The 13,690-nt window shown below is 35.6% G+C and overlaps 1 protein-coding gene across 1 annotated transcript in view; it reads left to right on the top strand.

The window, feature by feature from the left end:
* The window catches only part of LOC109058590 (mitochondrial ornithine transporter 1-like), a 35,329-nt gene extending 22,518 nt beyond the window's left edge, over positions 1-12,811 (top strand). Inside the window, exons 4-9 of the mRNA XM_042770814.1 lie at positions 4,303-4,386; positions 4,843-5,101; positions 7,706-7,846; positions 10,431-10,606; positions 10,826-10,984; positions 12,615-12,811. Of these exons, the coding sequence (XP_042626748.1) occupies positions 4,332-4,386; positions 4,843-5,101; positions 7,706-7,846; positions 10,431-10,606; positions 10,826-10,984; positions 12,615-12,736 (912 nt within the window). The 5' untranslated portion in view covers positions 4,303-4,331 and the 3' untranslated portion in view covers positions 12,737-12,811. The remainder of the gene's footprint in view (positions 1-4,302; positions 4,387-4,842; positions 5,102-7,705; positions 7,847-10,430; positions 10,607-10,825; positions 10,985-12,614) is intronic.
* The last annotated feature ends 879 nt before the right edge of the window (positions 12,812-13,690 follow it).

Raw genomic sequence — 13,690 nt, 5'->3', positions numbered from 1 at the left:
CTGTGTGACCATGCAGAACATATGTGAGATTGCAGTAGCAGAGTTTAATGTTGCTAAGACATTCTGATCTTTGCATGGTTCAGATGGTCAGTGTTGGGCTCAAAGGGACTCTTGACCCCTCTGGGAGGATTCCCTCTAAATCTGGTTTAAAGATTAAGACTATTAATAGAGAGCTCACAGGTCAGATATAAATACCATCTTCTTACATAGGCACTAAACTTATGTAATGTTCTGTGATGGGTTATGGTCCCTTTTTTTTCATTTCTCTTTACATTTTTGTGTTAATGTATGCCACTATATGCACTTTTGGACATGTGGGACCAGGGTATACCTGTTTTACCTTCTTCTTCTTTTTTATTTGTATTTTGGTTTTTGAGATTGTGTGTGTTTTTATGGTATTAAGCCTTGAAAATATTTTTTCAAAGTTGTGCATTAAACATATTGTAGGATTATGTTTAACAAGAAAATACTTAAAAATGGTCTAAATAGAAAATAGTGTTTCTATAAAAAAAACACATTTAATTCAGTGTTTTACTTGTCATTTCTTTGTAATGGCACAGGGCCCCCATCAAAAAGTTATTTTGATACTCAAGTTTCCCAGAACACCTTGATTAGCTGGTTCATGTGTGTTTTATTGGGGTTGGAGCTGAAATCTGCAGGATCATAGCTCACCAGGAGCAGGGTTGGAGATCCTAGACATGCTTTATGTGCGGTTACGAAATATGCCAGACGTTAGTGCGTATAGTAAAAGACGTCAATCTGTCACCTGTTACATAGGAAAACAATGGCAATGCTTTCTCTGTGAATGTTCTGTGTGATGATCTATTGTTATTCTTGTTTGCTACATTATAAAGTATCCTGTTGCATTGTTAGAAGCACTTGCAAACTATTCAGTGTGTGAGTGAACTCTCTGATTAAGTTGGACTGAATTGTGAACATTTGTAGACATTTTAAAAAACCTGTTTGACCGGTTACATCAAAAAAGTGATACATTCGTAAAGTTGAAATCACTGTCCAGCTTAATCAATTCTGCATGTGTATATACAGGGCCGGCGCTCCGCACACACGCACATCACGCACCTGCGCGTAGGGCACCAAGTGCTTGGGGGGGGGCACCAAAAAATCTGGGTCGTGAAAAAAAAATCATCACAATAGGCTACTAGTATAAATAACAAATAAAATATTTCTAAAAGCATGGTTAATATACAAAAGCAATACAAAAAGTAATATAGGCCTAGACCAAATTAGTCGAGAAAAAGGTGAATCTCTGTGCCAGTCTCCCTCTGGTGCCCCCCCTTCCCCACCTCCCAGTGTCTCTGTTCGATTATGCCTCAATCAATGTCAAATTTGGCAGACACCGACCTCAGACATGGCCTCGAAAAGGCACCAAGAGTCGGGGGCGGAAAAAAGAAAAAAAGAAGAGACAGCGGATGATGCTCGCGCGCGTCTCTTGCAGGTAAGACAATTTTTTAAATAAAAATGTTAGTTTTGTAGCCCTTGCGTGTAGTATGGGTCATGTCCAGGGGCGTCGGCGCGTCCGCGTCGCTAGTAGTGCAAAAGATCCGGGGCTTTTTAGCCCTGCATGTTGTTGAGTTTTGAATGTTTAGTTTAGTTTATTTCAGACGGACAACTTAGGTTCAACACAATTGAGCTAATGTACAACAACATATTTTACATTAGTCTGAACAGGTGTAGGCTGAAGCTCTTGCTTATAATGCCTACCCTTTTTAAAACATCTCATCTTTTGATAAAAACAAAATAAAAAAAAAAAAAAAAAACTGTTGTTTTACATCAATATACTGTTTTGACAAACTAGTATAACTAGACTACAATAACATTATTTTTTGCCAATCAATACAGTTCCACAATCCAAAATACAACAAAAATCCGCTTTCATTTATCACTCTTTAAATAGTTTCATATAGTTTCAGTGTTTTATTCTTAAATAGCTTCTTTAATTTGCTAAGTGACCCACATATTTTTAATTCCTCTTGACAGCTGTTCCATAGAATTTACACCTTTAACTGAAATACAATAGTATTTTGCTTTGGTCCTCACTTGGTTCTTTTTAAACATACAAGTTCCCCTTAAATCATGTTGACATTCTCGTTTTTCTGTAAACAACCCTTGGATACTTTCTGGCAATTGATGATTGTTTGCTTTGCATATAATTTGTAATGTTTTTAGTTCTACTAATTCTTTAAACTTTAGGGCCTTTAGTTCAATAAATAGGGAGTTTGTTGGCTCCCTATAGTTGGGTTTTCTTTACTATTCGTATGGCTCCTCTTTTGTAGCATAAATATTGAATTGGGTATTTGTTTTGTATGTACGTTCCCCATACTTCCACACAATAAGTAATGGTATGGAAGCACTAGGGAGCAATACAAGGTATGAATAATGATTTTTTCATTTAATAAGTCTTTAACTTTATATAATATTGCAATTGACTTTGAAATCTTGTTCTTAGTATAGGATATATGGGGCTTCCAATTTAAGTCATTGTCAATTATCACCCCAAGAAATTTAATTGCCGACACCCTTTTCTATTTCAATTTCATTAATCATTAATTTACTTATTTTGTTCGGGTAAACGATTACCAAACACAATAATTTTGTGTTTTACTTATATTTAATGTTAGTTTATTCAAATCAAACCAATTTTTTTAGCAGTACCATTTCTTTTTTTCCATTGTATCCAAAAGTTGTTTCAGATTGTCACCAGAACAAAATAAGTTTTTATCATCCGCAAAATAATATCAGTTTTAATACTTTGGAAGCCTCACATATGTCGTTGATGTACAACAGCAAAAAAGCAATGGGCCCAGCACAGAGCCTTGGGGAACCCCACATGTCACTTGCAACAATTGTGACTTGCAATTATCTATTTGGGACATATTGATACCTTTTTTCTAAGTAACTACTTATCCAAGAATGAGCTACTCCTCTTACAACCATATATTTTTTCAGTTTCTCTAGTAGGATATCATGGTTAACAGTGTCGAATGCTTTTTTAAGATCTAAAAAATATATTTTTTGTGTTTCTCTAGTAGGAGGGGGTCCGGGGAAATTGTGAAACTTGGGCTGTTAAAGATGCAGTTTGTTTGAGGCAGGAAAGGAAGGCCAATCGTTGGGGTCCTCATCGTCATATTTTGAATGACAAATAAAGCTAATTTTCCCCCGACGTTACAGATGTGTCACGTGTGCATATAGCTATTAGTGCAGAACGTTCCCTATTGTAATTTCTTCGCTTCAATACAATGTCTATCTGCCTCAGTCTGAACTTTAGAAAAACCCTGCAACTGAACTGAACGTGATGTGATTTTGCCAAATTAGACCGCTTAGATAAAGATTTCTTTTTTCGTTTTTTGTTGTTGGCTATGGCATGCGGTCATTTTTCAAGAGGTTCGGCCAAGGGCGACATCTGTTGGTGAAAATGCAAATTAGAAAAAAAACCCCCACAATCTCAGTGTTTGTATATTTTCATATTCACAGAGTTGTCAAATTTATTAGGGCTGGGAAAAGATTAATCTCGATTAATCGCATCCAAAAAAAGTTTGTGTCTACATGATATATGTGTGTGTACTGTGTATATTATTATTTTGGTATATATAAATTATATATATTTTCAAAGCTCAAACTCATCAAAACGTACCTGCGTTCATCAGTGGGGGCAGGAACGTTTTTAAGTGGTCTGGCTGTCATCAGCATCAATGGGACGTGGCTCAGAAACTGTCATATGATGGACCTGATAGCTGATTTTGCAGCTAGGAAATGTAGGCGTGGTGCCTCTGTAGGGCCTCTGACAACTGATGGTAGTGAAAATGTTTAATATAGGTTCTATAGAATAGCAGAATGTGGTCTCTTTATAGAGATGTATTCCCTCTGTTGAGTAAATTTCTACTGTGCAGTTATGCATGATTATTTGCAGTTAAAAATGTGCACTTTAAAATTCATACTTCATAAAATTCATACACTTATACTGTTATTTTTGCACTAAACTTTTTTTTGAACTTTTAACTTTCTGTGTTTACATTGTTCAGTTCCAATTATTCATTTGCAGGCAGTTATTTTGGAAGTAAAGAGAACCTAACTAAGAAATTCTGAATGGTAGTTATTTCTTTGGTTGGTGGGTGGTGGGGTGGGTGGGGTTGGTTGGGGGAGGGGGAGGGGGGGGGGGCACCGCCAAGCATTTTGTGCTTAGGGCAACCCAAATGGCTAGCACCGGCCCCGTTGAAATCACTGTCCAGCTTAATCAATTCTGCATGTGTATATACTATAGTAATTTTGTGTTGATATTTGTGGATATTGGTGCAAAATAGAAGAATTTAACCATGGCTCCACATCCTGTCACGCAAGCCATCATTGATCTGTCAGCTGGAGCATGTGGTAACAGCCTTGTATTATTCATTTCCTGTGTCTAAATTAACAGCTGTAATATATGAGGGACTTTATATGCATGTCAGTTCCAGAACTGTTATGTATATATACGTATATATGTTATATATATATGTTTTGTATATATATAATATTATAGTATATATGTATGTATTTATGTGTATGTGTGTGTGTGTGTGTGTGTATAATAATATATATATATATAATATATATATATATATATATTATATATATATATATATTATATAAATATTTAAAAATCACAATTTTTATCAGAGTAATTTAGCCAAGCTGCTATAATGCAATGTGCTGTATTTTCCACCTGTCTGATTTACACAAATTTAGCATTATGAAGGGAATTTTGTTACAGTAAGAAACAAGAAAGATCAGTTAATTAAAAACATACAGGCATGTTCTGCACGGTTTCCTCTCTTCTGTCTTTGTAAGGTGGGATTGCGTGTGTGTTAAGCGGGCAGCCCTTCGATACAGCCAAGGTGAAAATGCAGACTTTCCCCAGCTTGTACAGAGGCTTTGTCCACTGCTTCGTCTCATTCTACAAACAGGTTGGACTGCGAGGGCTCTATCGGGGCACTACACCTGCCCTCATAGCCAACATTGCTGAAAACACTGTGCTCTTTATGAGTTACAGCTTCTGCAAGAATGTTGTCCGCTTTGTTTCGGGATTGGACAAATGCACAGATCTCAGGTGAGGTACAATTACAGTAAACTCCCACAAACAGAATAAGACGTGCCATTGTACTATTGAACATTAAACTTCATGCACTAAAACTATGAAAATCCATCATAAAAATGAATTTTTAAATGCATTATAACAACTAATGAATTATAAAAACTATGAAAATTTAAACAAACATAACTTATTTCTATATTTTTGTGTAAAGAAGAATTGTCATTTTTTTGGCATAATTTCCACCACACCAAACTTTTATTACCAAAGAGACAGCGTTGTCAGTATAGAGCAGGGAATCTCAACATTTGGGACTCAAAGGCCCCCAAAATTAAAATACAATCTAAATATTAAAAAAGACAAATAAATAATGCTAAAATACTAAATATTAGTGCTTCATTCTGAAGAGCTCAGGAAATTCAGGTGTCGTACTGTGATAGGATGCCACTTGTGCAATAAGCCAGTTTTTCATCCCACAATCGACTGTAAATGGTATTATTGAAAAGTGGAAGCATATAAGAGCATGATGCATAAAGGACGCCAATGCTCTGCTGATTCCATAGCTGAAGAGTTTCAAACTTCCACTGGCATTAATATGAGCACAAGCGACCTGATTACCAAAGCCATCGAGAGCTCCCCTCACATGTGTGTGGCAGGATCTTCATGGAATGGGTTTCCATGGCCAAACAGCTGCATGCAAGCCTCACATCACCAAGTACAATGGAAAGCATTAGATGGAGTAGTGTAAAGCACACCACCACTGGACTCTGGAGCAGTGGAAACTTGTTTTGTGGAGTGAAGAATCACGCTTCTCTGTTTGGCAGTTTGATGGGCAAGACTGGGTTTGGCAGATGCCAAGAGAACATTGCCTCCCTGAATGCACTGTGCCAATTGTAAAGTTTGGTGGAGGATGGATAGTGGTATGGGACTTTTTTTTCAAGGCTAGGGACTTTACTTCCAGTGAAGGGAAATCTTAATGCTTCAGCATACCAAGACATTTTGGACAAAGCTTTGCTTCCAACTTTGTGGGAATAGTTTGGGGAAGGCCATTTTCTATTCCAGCAAGGTCTATAAAGACATGGTTAGATGAGTTTAGTGTGGAAGAACTTGACTGGCTCGCATAGAACCCTGACCTCAACCCCAAAATCATGAAAAAAATCTCAATCAAGCGAAATCATGAAAAAAATCTAATGTTCGACACATGAACTGTTAATGTTATATACTGTATATGGTGTGTGTTGAAGTGTTGAACCTCCTCCCCTTTTTACTACATACAGTAATTCTGTGTGATTCCAGTAATTAAATGTGCTTATGTTTCACTTGTCCACTCAATATGCATGATGTAATTAAATCCTTTAGGACAGATGCTGTCATGTGATCCACGGCCTGCGTGTTCAGAGAGCCTGTCTTTATTGGATAAACATTAGATGTTTATAGTCAATAAAGGGTTACAGTTTCTTTTATGTCACCTCTTAAAATACTGTGTAAAACTTTGTCATTATTATTATTATTTAAAGCGCTATATAAATGTAAGGAATGATTATTATTATTATTCCAGTAATGGGATCAAATGGCAATACCATGGTACTTACCACGTGATATATGGGACCCTGGACCACAAATTTGAGGGTGCTAAAAAAGCTAAATATTGAGAAAATCGCCTTTAAAGTTGTCCAAATGAAGTCCTTAACAATGCAAATTATTAATGAAAAATTAAATTTTGATATATTTATGGTAGGAAAATTACAAAATATTTTTATGGAATATGTTCTTTACTTAATATTGTAATGATTTTTGGCATAAAAGAAAAATCGATAATTTTGAGCCATACAATGTATTTTTGGCTCTTGCTACAAATATACCCCAGCGACTTGAGTCTGGTTTTGTGGTCCAGGGTCACGTATATGAACCTGATATTTTACTATATAATAATAGATGTTTCTAAAAAAATTACAATAAATAAATAAATAAATAATCACGTGTGTTTTGGTTTTTGTTCATGGAGCTTTACTCTTGAGTTTAGTGTTCCTTTGGTTTCGCCACTGACAAACACTGACCCGAGCCTGTGGCCGCGCACACCATGGACCTCAGCATATGAGGCCCAAACCTCAGGCCCAGGCATCTCCACCTCGGGCTTCCCATTCTCCGGCTCTTCCGTGGTCAGTCACTCCTCATGCTCCATCGTGGATTTCCATTCCTCTGGCTCTGCCTTGTTCATCCACCCCACCGATTCCACCTTGGGCTTCTCTTCTACAATCTCCTTCTTGGGGGTCTACAGCTACGATGCGGTTGTTTCCCCCTGCAGCTCTGCCAGGCTCTTTTCCTCCACCAGCTGATCTACTGTGATCATCTCCTCCACCGTCTTCTCCATCAGTCTCACAATGTTTGTCAGATCCTCTTATGACATCACTGAAAATTTCATTTTCTCCAGAAAAAAATAGATTTATGTTTTTTGTGTAGTGTCACTGTTGTTTCAGAAATGGTAGTATATCTTGATTTATATGCAGTCATTCATATTACCTTTCTTACAATGTGAAATTAGACATAAACTATAACAGTGTCAGTGCGACCTCTCCTGAAGTTCAGCAATGTGTGTAATTATCAGCGTATTGTGTGTTTCAGTGATGTTCAGAAGGCCTGCTCAGGCTCTGTTGCTTCTGTCTTCTCCTCTTTGGCGTCATGCCCCACTGAACTGGTTAAATGTCGGCTGCAGGCCATGCATGAAATGGAGGCATCCGGCAAGATCGCCAGTGGACAGAAAAGGTCTTAAAATTAAAAAATAAAATAAAAAATAAAACATTTTAAATTTTCTTTTATTTTAGATTATTGTATTTTAACAGTATTCATACTTCTCCAGTACAGATTATATGTGTTTCAAGTCAAATCAGAAAGAAAAAAATTGAATGTATGTTAAAAAAAATAAATAAAATACATTCAAATTTGTGAATACTTTTGAAACCTGGCACAGAAATATAGATATTTTTCACCCCAGACTGAAAGAAAGAAAAAAAAGAAAAAAAAAAAGTTAATCTTAAATTCATTAAGCTTTAAACAATCATTGTGTTTGGATACACAGATATTTTTCTTTTTTATTAATATCAATAAGAATGAAAGCAATAACAAGTATACCATGATGTATGCATCACACCAATGAGAAATGTTTACATTATGCTAACAAGACAATCAAAATAATGTTATCATTAAAAATATAAAATGATTGCTTTTCAAAATAGACTCTTCTTTTTCTTATGTAAATGATTTTTATTTATTTACATGGTTTTGACAGGCCTTGAGAATTCCCTGATATATATATATATATATATATAATATATATATATATATATATATATATATATATATACAGGTCCTTCTCAAAAAAATTAGCATATTGTGAAAAAGTTCATTATTTTCCATAATGTAATGATAAAAATTAAACTTTCATATATTTTAGATTCATTGCACACCAATTGAAATATTTCAGGTCTTTTTATTGTTTTAATACTGATGATTTTGGCATACAGCTCATGAAAACCCAAATATTGTTTTAATACTGATGATTTTGGCAAAATTAAAAGATAATTTTTTGTTAACCTAATCATCTGAATCAACTAATTAACTCTAAACACCTGCAAAAGATTCCTGAGGGTTTTAAAAACTCCCAGCCTGGTTCATTACTCAAAACCGCAATCATGGGTAAGAGGTTAACCCAGAAGGCCATCATTGACACCCTCAAGCGAGAGGGTAAGACACAGAAAGAAATTTCTGAACGAATAGGCTTTTCCCAGAGTGCTGTATCAAGGCACCTCAGTGGGAAGTCTGTGGGAAGGAAAAAGTGTGGCAAAAAACGCTGCACAACGAGAAGAGGTGACCGGACCCTGAGGAAGATTGTGGAGAAGGACCGATTCCAGACCTTGGGGGACCTGCGGAAGCAGTGGACTGAGTCTGGAGTAGAAACATCCAGAGCCACCGTGCACAGGCGTGTGCTTTTGAACCAGAAACAGCGGCAGAAGCGCCTGACCTGGGCTACAGAGAAGCAGCACTGGACTGTTGCTCAGTGGTCCAAAGTACTTTTTTTCGGATGAAAGCAAATTTTTGCATGTCATTCGGAAATCAAGGTGCCAGAGTCTGGAGGAAGGACTGGGGAGAAGGAAATGCCAAAATGCCTGAAGTCCAGTGTCAAGTACCCACAGTCAGTGATGGTCTGGGGTGCCATGTCAGCTGCTGGTGTTGGTCCACTGTGTTTTATCAAGGGCAGGGTCAATGCAGCTAGCTATCAGGAGATTTTGGAGCACTTCATGCTTCCATCTGCTGAAAAGCTTTATGGAGATGAAGATTTCGTTTTTCAGCACGACCTGGCACCTGCTCACAGTGCCAAAACCACTGGTAAATGGTTTACTGACCATGGTATTACTGTGCTCAATTGGCCTGCCAACTCTCCTGACCTGAACCCCATAGAGAATCTGTGGGATATTGTGAAGAGAAAGTTGAGAGACGCAAGACCCAACACTCTGGATGAGCTTAAGGCCGCTATCGAAGCATCCTGGGCCTCCATAACACCTCAGCAGTGCCACAGGCTGATTGCCTCCATGCCACGCCGCATTGAAGCAGTCATTTCTGCAAAAGGATTCCCGACCAAGTATTGAGTGCATAACTGAACATAATTATTTTAAGGATGACTTTTTTTGTATTAAAAACACTTTTCTTTTATTGGTCGGATGAAATATGCTAATTTTTTGAGACAGGAATTTTGGGTTTTCATGAGCTGCATGCCAAAATCATCAGTATTAAAACAATAAAAGACCTGAATTATTTAAGTTGGTGTGCGATGAATTTTTGATTTATTAAAGTTTAATTTTTATCATTACATTATGGAAAATAATGAACTTTTTCGCAATATGCAAATTTTTTGAGAAGGACCTGTATATATATTATTATTTATTTTTATTTTTTTCTGTCATCATTTACTCACCCTCATCAGGTTACCATGTGCATTTTTCTTTGGTATTCAAAGGAAGGTATTTTTAAAAATGTTGGTAACCAAAATGTTTTGGTGACTATTGGCTTCCATGGTATGGTCAGAAAACACTGAAACATTTCTCAAAATATTTATTGATTGATTGGTTGGCTGTTCCACATACACGTTTGGAATGACTTGAGTGTGAGTAAATGATTACCTAATTTTAATTTTGGGGCAAATTAACCTATTAAGGGGCTGAATTTGGTTGAAGCCATCTACTGTTCCTAAGTTCGGAGTACCTGTTATGTTATTGAACTTGGACAAATATGACTTCAAAATCATAATTGTCCAGTAGTGTATATCTTGTTGAAATTCCTTTCTCTCTTTCAGCACAGTGTGGTCTGTTGTGAGAAATGTGTTATGGACAAATGGTCCTCTGGGTTTCTATCAGGGTCTCACCACCACTATAGTCCGTGAGATACCTGGATACTTCTGTTTCTTTGGAGGATATGAACTCAGCCGCTCAATGTTTGCCCACCAAATGAGCAGAGATAAAGAGCACATAGGTCAGTCCATGGGAAGGCTACTTAAAATTCCAAATTCTGTCACCATATAATCACCTTCATGTCATTGCAAACCCATATGATGTTCTTTCTTGTGTGGAAGATATTTTAAATAATGTCCAAGCTGCCTTTTCATTAATTTCATTCTGTGGAAAAGAACAACTTGGATGATTCTTCTCTATAAACAGGAAATTCTGCTCAGTATTCATGTGTTTCTGACAGGTGTTGTGCCATTGATGTTCAGTGGTGGTTTTGGCGGTGCCTGTCTGTGGTTGGTTGTGTACCCCATAGACTGTGTGAAGTCTCGCATCCAGGTTCTGTCTTTATCCGGGAAACAGGAAGGCTTCCTCAAGACTCTTATGGAGATTTTACGAAATGAGGGTGAGATTTCAGTATTTATCCTGTCTGTCATGAAACCTCATAAGTGATAAATTCTGGGCACAAGGAAACTCAGCTTATTGTTTTTTGCCGTTACCTATTATAATAGCGTGGTACTCTAATAGGCCTAAAACAGCACAGTACACAAATATTGAGTAAAATAATCAATTAACTACTATCTTTTAATTATTGAATGAAATATATAGTATGAACTGTAATTATTATTGATCAGAGGCATCATGCCCAATCAAACTGAGGGGCGCATACCTCCTCAGATTTCTGAGCCAACAGGATTTTGAATGCAGCTTTCAAAAGACAAACAATAAATATTTTTACGTTTGATTACTGATAATTGATAAAGTTCCTTGATCATTGCAAGTACAAAATTAATATAGGAGATGTTTTCAAATCAGTTATTCTGAAGAAACATTGCCACTTGTGCCAGAAAATGTATTTTTTCTATGGTGTCTGACACTCTTAACCCCTGTTAAGCCTGACATGAAATAATAGTCAGAAAATAATATATTTATTTTGTTTAATTGAATAGTTTATTGAACTGAATTTATTTAGAAACAGAAAGAAAACTAAATAATAAAGTTGGCATTTGCATTTGCACTTTATATGGCTAGAATGATGCAATTTTGATAGCTTGTAATGTAAATCAAGGAGTTCTTCTTAACAGTATAGTATACTACTGTATTTACATATATCACTTATCTCTCCATATCTCTCAATAATATGCCTTAGTAAGATGATATTTAAATGCTTAGTTTTTTGAGCTCAGTTTTTATTGTGGGGGGCAAAACATGTATTGCAATGCAATACAATGATAATTCAGAGAACAAATAAGCTTTCCTCAAAAGTCTGATGTATCATATTTGATGCTCAAAATTTAGCATGATTTTTCTTTGCAAAAATGAAGTATTAATTGACCTTAGCTGAGTCATTCCAGCATTTATCTTGAAATATTACTAACAGTATAAAATTTTAAACTCATTTCGTAGCAAAAAGACACATTTACCACAACTTGAAGAGGGATGTTTTTAGAATTATGCTGAAATCCTTTTACTTGCTAAAAAAAGTATAAACTATTGATCAGACAATGCAGTAGATTTTGTACAACAGGTTTTTTTTAGAAAGTTTTGATCATGTTGATAATTTAAAGGCCTTAAGCTCGGATTTGTCTGTATCAGGTACAGTAGGCTTAACCCTACAATAGGGTTATGTCAGAAAGACAAAGAATTGTCTTGAAATTGTTTTAAAGGGGGACATGTCACAAAACAGCAGGGTTCAATAACAGTGCAGTAATAACTAGTAAAAAAAAAAAAAAGGCATTTTATTTAATTTCTGCAAAATGTAAAGTTTTTTTGAAAAAAAAAAAAAAACTATTTTCTTGGACTTATAATCCAAATACAAACAAACATTAACCTTACCATTTCATTTTAAAATTCGTATGATACAGTATTAATAGTATCAGTATAGTACGACATGAGGATACCTGTATATAGCACATAATAGGCATTGCCACTGTTCCTTGACAAATAATTTTTCATTTATAAAATTGGATCAGATTGATAACTGCATCATATGATAACAAATAATAATGTGTTATATTCTGCCATCTTGTTTGCAGGAGTGGCGCCTCTGTATTCCGGTTTGACCCCAACTATGATCCGAACATTTCCTGCCAATGGAGCGCTTTTTTTAGCATATGAAGTCAGCCGCAAGATAATGATGCAACAGTTTGAACAATGAGTCTAGTCTGCAAGATTCTCTGAAAGATTCAATTTTTAAGACCAATGACCTATCATCCATGTCTGCTGGTCACATGTTAGCAAACATGGAAAGCTATTTATTTAGTTAAATCTTCATTCTTCCAGGAAGTAGCTGATGCTATAAAAATGTTACAGTTCATTTTGCATTACTCAACTTAAATAATTGTTTTAACTATATTCATATAATACCAGTTCTATTAGTTAGAAGACATGCTGGATTTTGTGATATTATAGGCAGCAAAACTCTTGAATACAGTATGCAGTACAGGAGACAACACATAATGTCATAATGCCAAGAAAAGTTTTTTTATTTATATATAGGCAGTGTTTATTGAGTTGATCTCCTGTTTACACACAGCCTGTCTCTATGGTGAGTTGCTCTCGATTGCATGTGACTCTCGAGACCCAAAGCTTTGCACAGTTGCCTTAATGAGGTCTTGGTATACACATATCTGAACAACTTTCAAGGCTGAAAAGGCCTGTGTTTGACAAATGTGTAAGCTTTATTAAATATTTTGAATTATTTACAAAGTAATACTTTCAATATTAATTCGTTTTCTATATTTTATTAATGAGAGAAAAACTATAAATATTAATAAGATTGTAAATATTTAAGGATGATCAAATAATAAAGTCAAGCTACAAAATCCTACAAAACCTTTTTTTTGGAGATTATAAAATATACCATCTGTCAAAGTTATACCTACAAACTTTGTAAAAGAAAACGTAGATGAATGATAAAGAAAATGTAAATGTGATATTACAAGAAATATCAAACCGTGGTTTTGGCAAACTGAAATATCAATTAAAATAGTGTATATATAAAATGTGTGTGACACCATGCCCCAACATGCCAAAAAAAAAAAAAAAAAAAAAAAAACACAAACCATGTTTGTGCCTAAATAGGCTTTGATAAACTGAAACAATTTAGATC

This window comes from Cyprinus carpio, chromosome A15 (genome assembly GCF_018340385.1).
Source record: "Cyprinus carpio isolate SPL01 chromosome A15, ASM1834038v1, whole genome shotgun sequence".
NCBI lineage: Eukaryota > Metazoa > Chordata > Actinopteri > Cypriniformes > Cyprinidae > Cyprinus > Cyprinus carpio.
The sequence above is the reverse complement of the archived record's forward strand: the minus strand, read 5'-3'. Positions and strand labels throughout refer to the sequence as shown.